Source organism: Chrysochloris asiatica, unplaced genomic scaffold, assembly GCF_000296735.1.
Source record: "Chrysochloris asiatica unplaced genomic scaffold, ChrAsi1.0 scaffold00005, whole genome shotgun sequence".
Classification (NCBI taxonomy): domain Eukaryota; kingdom Metazoa; phylum Chordata; class Mammalia; order Afrosoricida; family Chrysochloridae; genus Chrysochloris; species Chrysochloris asiatica.
In genome coordinates this window covers 13909051-13915127 of record NW_006408523.1, presented here as the reverse complement: position 1 = coordinate 13915127, position 6077 = coordinate 13909051, and the positions used below count along the sequence as shown (strand labels likewise).

General features: G+C 41.8%; 1 protein-coding gene across 1 annotated transcript in view; it reads left to right on the top strand.

The window, feature by feature from the left end:
- The window catches only part of FARP1 (FERM, RhoGEF (ARHGEF) and pleckstrin domain protein 1 (chondrocyte-derived)), a 307399-nt gene that overhangs the window by 191128 nt on the left and 110194 nt on the right, over positions 1-6077 (top strand). The window contains exons 3-4 of the mRNA XM_006831984.1: positions 1685-1727; positions 5202-5280. Of these exons, the coding sequence (XP_006832047.1) occupies positions 1685-1727; positions 5202-5280 (122 nt within the window). The remainder of the gene's footprint in view (positions 1-1684; positions 1728-5201; positions 5281-6077) is intronic.

The following is a 6077-nucleotide window of genomic DNA, read 5'->3' as shown; positions in this document are numbered from 1 at the left end:
AAGCTGATCACCAGCCTTGTCTTAGGAGGTACTCTGGGTAGATTTAAACAGCTGTGGAGCACTAGTTGTTAGTATCACCCAGGGACTCCCCAAATGGTGTGATGAATTTGCATTCTGTTAATACGAGCAGTTGGTTTCTCTTTTATTTGAAAATTTGCCACTCAGATACATACTAAGGGGCATGAGAATGCCAAGGAGCTGGGACTTGGAGGTGGAACCGATCTGAATTCAGGCTTTTTCACTCTGTAGTCAAGGTACCACAGACAAATTATCCAGCCTCTGAAAGTCTCAGATTTCTCTCCTGGGTAACAGGAATCCTCTAGCCTTGTTTTGACAGATAAACAGATTACATGCAGTGCCTCGTGCAGAAGTGATATTCAATAAATATTTATTCCTTTTCCATATCCTTCAAAACTGTGCTATTTTCTAGGTATGTATATATAATTATCTTCACTAAAGATCATGCATAACTTTACTCAGCTTGTGTTCAGATCTGTGATTATTCTGAATATCTATGATATTAGTACAAATGAAAGACTGAAAACTGCTAGTTATCTATGGAAGTGTAACGTGTCTGCGATTAGTAAAGATTTTGGAATCCCTGGGTGGTAGCAGGAGTCCAGGATGCTGTAGGATAAGCACTGGACTACTAACTCAATGTCAGCAGTCCAAACCTCTCAGCAGTTCTGTGGGGGAAAGATGAGGCTTTCTGCTCCTGTAAAGATTTCCAGTCTCAGAAACCCTACGTAAGGTCGTCATCTGTCAGAATTGAGCCGATGGCAGTGCGTTGAGTTTGGGTTTGGGTTTGGGGTTAGATTGTGCAAATGGTTAAGCACCTGGCTACTAACTAAAAAGTTAGAAACTTGAAGCCACCCAGAGATGCCTCAGTAGAAAAAACTGACGATCTATAGAGTTTTGAAGAATCACTACCACTGAAAATTCCATGGAGTATAACTCTCCTCTGAAACCCCCTCGGTCGCCATGACTCAACAACAGCTGGTTTCAGTTTTTAGTTTTAGGTTTTTGGGGGTTTTTTTTAGGAGGGATTTTAATTTTCAGGCTGAGGGATAAAAACCAAAACACCAAACTCACTGCCATGGGGTCAATACTGGCTTATATGACCTCATAGGATAAAGTAGAGCTTGCCCCTAGGCTTCCCAAGGCTGTAATCTTTATAAAAGCAGACTGCCATATCTTTCTCCTACAAAGCAGCTAGTGGGTTTGAATTGCCCGCCTTCCAGTTAGTAGCCATTCAGGTGCTTAATCCACAGAGCCACTAGGATACAGGGATGGTTGGTTGGTTGGTTATGTGCCGTCGAGTCGGTTCCGACTCATAGCGACCCCTGTACAGGGTTTCCAAGGCTGTAAATCTTAACGGGAGCAGAAAGCCTCATCTTTCTCCCGCGGAACAGCTGGTAGTTTCGAACTGCTGACCTTGTGGTTCACAGCCCGATTCGTAACCACTACGCTACCAGAGCGGGATAGTGTTAGCAAATTAGGATCAGTTCTGTGAAAGTCACAGACAGTGTAAGATATGACATTCAGGGCAAAAAAAGAAACAAATGGTTTCAAAATTCTATAAAAATATTTTGATTTTTAACAGATTCAAATACAGTCTCAAAATAGTTACACTCTTCAGTTAAGAACTTATGTTTCAATCTTTCTCTTTTTTTCTCCTTTTTAGGTCTGGCTGGATCTCTTAAAACCTATTGTGAAACAGATTAGAAGTAAGTATAAATCCTGTATACCAGTGATGTTGAATATAAAACCAGATATTTTCACTGTTCAGACATCCTCTGCTCTGAGCCATCAGTACCTAAGGCTACCGATTCTTCTTTTACCCGATTGTTTTCCATCACCAACTAATCCCTGTACTATTAAAATGTATCTTCTGTAATTTTTAATACATAACAATTTGGTAATCAAAATCTCACTTGGAATATCAAATACCACTTGATTAACAACTAAAACATGTTACTAAGCCTAAGAATATTTTGACGTGTTTTGGCAACGCCAGCATGTCTTAATGTCATTTTTGAGAGAGAGAGAGAGAGGTCGAGCCATGTATTCACAAAACTTTTTAATTTATCTGTTCTGCCTCTCCAAAGCCTGTAAAGTCAGAGGGCAAGTGTTGTTTGGAAACATAGGTGCCTGAAATTGTGTGTGTGTTGATGGCAAGCAGTCGGGAGAGATCATGGTTTGAACCTAACCTAGATTATGTGCTAGAGAGAAAAATTAAGAGTCTAAGAGAGGAGTCCTGGTGGCACAGTGGTTAAGCACTTGGCTGCTAGTCAGAGGGTTGGCAGTTCAAACCCACCAGCCGCTGTGCAAGAGAAAGAGGTAGCAGTCAGCTTCCATAAATAAAAAGTGCAGACTCAGAACCCCTCTGGGCGGTTCTACTCTGTCTGTGAGAGTCACTGTGGTTCAGAATCGACTCAGTGGCAGTGCAAAGAGGTGTAAGGAACCCTGGTGGCCCAATGGTTAAGCACTTGTTAACTGGAAGATTGGTGGTTTGAATCCACCAGCCACTCTGGGGGCAAGACATGTGGCAGTCTGTCTTCTTAAAGATTCTAGCCTTGGAAACATTATGGGCCCATTTGACTCTATTGTATAGGGTCTCTGTGAGTTGGGATCAACTCTAAGGCAGTGGGTTTCAGAGAGCCTGGAGTACAATGGTGAGTCATCAACAGATACACAGAAGGTTAGCAGTTCGGTCCACGCAGTGGTACCATGGCAGTAGGCAACGTGATCGGCTTCTATAAATGCTGTTGTTAAGTGCTGCTAAGAGTTCCGATTCATAGTGACCCTGTATAGCATTTCCAGGGTGCGGCTGGTGGGTTTGAACCACTAACCTTGTGGTTAGCAGTTCAGTCCAGAAAATCCTCCAGAGACATTCAAACCTGTAATTGCACCAGGACACCAGTAGTCAAAGCCCACTTGATGACACTCACTAACGCACTGGACCGCAAGGTCCGTATGAACTACAAAGTCGGAGGTTCAGACTCACCAGCTCTTCCTTAAAGACCCTATACAGGGTCACTTTGAATCAGAATGAACTCCAGAGCACTTAACAGCAACAATAGGAGACGGAGGAGTCCCTGGGTGTAGCTAACAGTTAAGTGAGGTGCCTACGAAGGAAGGCCTAATCATGTGCTTCCAAAATCCCAGCCACTGAAAATCCCACGGAGCCCCATTCTCCCCTGACACCCATGAACTCACCAGGGGCCAGAAGACTCTCCACAACACCTGGTTTGTAAGTTTGGTGGGAGGAGAGTACGAAGTTGCAGATCAAGTCGATTCTGACTCACGACCACACCATGTGTGTCCAGATAGAACTGCGCTTCCTAGGCCTGAATGTTACGAAGTAGATCACAAGGTTTTGCTTCCGAGGTGTACCTCTCAGGGAACTCGAAACTTTCAGTTAGCAACTGATCTCGTTAACAGTTGATACCACTCAGGGACTGCAGAAGCATGAAACTCTAGTAGGGTAGATTTTATGTCTTTTTTAAAAAAAACCCACTGAGGCCATTGACAGAAATTTATATGACTGTAATAAACATGCAGTGTAGTGTTTGTATGGTCTTTATGCAATTGAAATGGTTGGTCATCATCTGTCATTTAAGTATTGATGCTGACAAGAAAGCATGGTTTCTCAGATGGGTGTCATCTTGTAGTTGGCAGGTGCCTGAGTGTGTGGGAACACACTGCTGAGCGGTATCTCCAGGCCTGATGGTCAGAGGTAGCACTGAGGCAAGAAGTTACATTTGTCCCTGGGATGGTTCGTGATGGGATGAGTTCATGGTGGAAAGGTGTCTCTTTAGGGCAGACCCTGAAGACAGCATTTTTTGTCGGTCAGTTCAGAATAGGACAGGCTGTTGTCTTTTTCATCTCCACCTATGCAACAAAGCTGATGTTTTGCATTTGGTTTCAGTGTCTCCTTGCTTGGGATTTACAAGGATCTTAGCATCCTCATCCTCACTGGACACACAGGTGCTAGAGACATATTTGGTGACCACAGTAGCAACTGGACCTTGAAGATATTTAAGTTTTTTTTTTTAATCACATAAATACATTCCATTAACTGATTTACATTTTTATGATCTCATTCTTAGATTGTTTAAAGCTTTATATGAGGAGGTTTCAAAAGGTTCATGGAAAAATTCTCTTACCTTGTCATTCTATTTTTTCACAAGTTTGTTGAAGCTGCCCCCTTGTATTTGGGTAAAAGTTGCTAATTAGAGAAGTTATTGAAGACATATAATTTTTTTAAAAATCTAGACCCAGTTTAGGAGTCTGGGGGTGGCACTGACAAGCACTGGAACACATGATGTGCTGTAGAGTTGGTTCCAACTCATAGCAACCCTGTGTAAGGTTTTGGAGGCTGTAAATCTTTACAGGAGCAGAAAGCGTCATCTTTCTTCCATGGAACATATTTTTGAACTGTTGACCAACTGTGCTACCAGGATTTTAATATATGTGTCTGTGTATACACACACACACACACACATACATATATATAGATGGATAGCTATAGATATAGCTAGTTAGATATCTTATCTATCTATATATGTTGTTGTTGTTATGTGCCATCGAGTCAGTCCTGAGTCAGTAATCCTGTATAGGGTGTCGAAGGAATGGCTGGTGAGTTTGACCTGCTGACCATGTGTTTCAAACCGATCTTGCAGTCCATTGCTTTATCCTGCCACATCAGGACAAAAGGGTGAATTAGATCTTTCAGCCAAAAAACAGATCTGTAAAGTGAATAATATCTGTTTAGAACATACTCCTCAGAACAATCAAATCACATGAGACCAAAAGATTAACATTTACCCCAAAACAAAGCTCAGAAGGCAAGAAGGGACAAGAAAAAAGGATGAATGAAATGGGGAGGCCAGAGAGGAAGGAGAAGGAACATTGATTGGATTGCACCTAATGACTCGGAAAAAAAAGTATAAATTGTTGAGTGGAAAACTAATTTGCTCTGAAAAAGTTTCTCCCAACCAAAATAATTTTTTGAAAAAAAAAAAAAAAAAGACAAAAAGAATGTGTGGATGAATAGTTGTACCTGGCAGACGTATTCTTGGGAATATTCTAGAAATGAGATTCATTATTTGGTGTAGAACATACTCAGAAGGGCTTTTTCTTCAATGGCATTTGAAGCACAAATCAATAAATGCTTTACTGCTTCTTTCCTTCCACAGGGCCGAAGCATGTTGTTGTTAAGTTTGTGGTGAAATTCTTTCCACCGGACCATGCACAGCTCCAAGAAGAACTCACAAGGTTAGTGGTTTAAAAACAGGCTATTTATTGTAATGGCGTACAGAAGGAAAGAGAAAATCCATGTTCTAAGTTTATTAATTAGACATATTCATAATAACCGAGCCAATATCTGCTCTGTGCTTAATGATTTAAGCCTGCTTTCTCTCAGCTCTTCTTAGAAAAAATGGGAGGGCAGTAGCACACCGTGTTTCCCTGAAAGCCGGGGTTCTTGAAGGCCGTGTCTTGGGCTTAAAGCTTACACTGTCTCTTTTGATGCGAACTGGACTTACAGCTTGTGTACAGTTTTACTTTTCTTTTATATCTAGTAAATCCTGCGACAGTTTGGGGAAATAGATCTTTTTTAAAATACAATTAAAATGCTACTGAGGATTTTTATGTTTTGCTTCCGGGGCTGGGTGGATATGACATATGAGTGCAGATCATGTTCTGTGGTAGGTAACCGAGTAGGAGACACCTGACATCAGTCCTGCCAGTTCCTGACTGTGTGGCTGGAAGCTGCTTGTTCCCTTGTTGTTGTTGTTGTTGTTGTTGTTAAGTGCCGTCGAGTTGATTCTGACCCATAGCGACCCTGTATAGGGTTTCCAAAGAGCAACTGGTGAGTTTGAACTACCGACTTTGTAGTTCAAAAGGCTTTGCAGTCTGGCGCATGAACCCACAGCGCCACACCAGGACTCCGCTAGTTCCCTTATACCTCTACTAATTCATCTGTTACAAGACAGTTTAGAATGTTCACTTGGTCACAGTTGTTTTGAGGATGAGTAGAAGGAACTCTGAACGGATGTGTTATCATCAACATC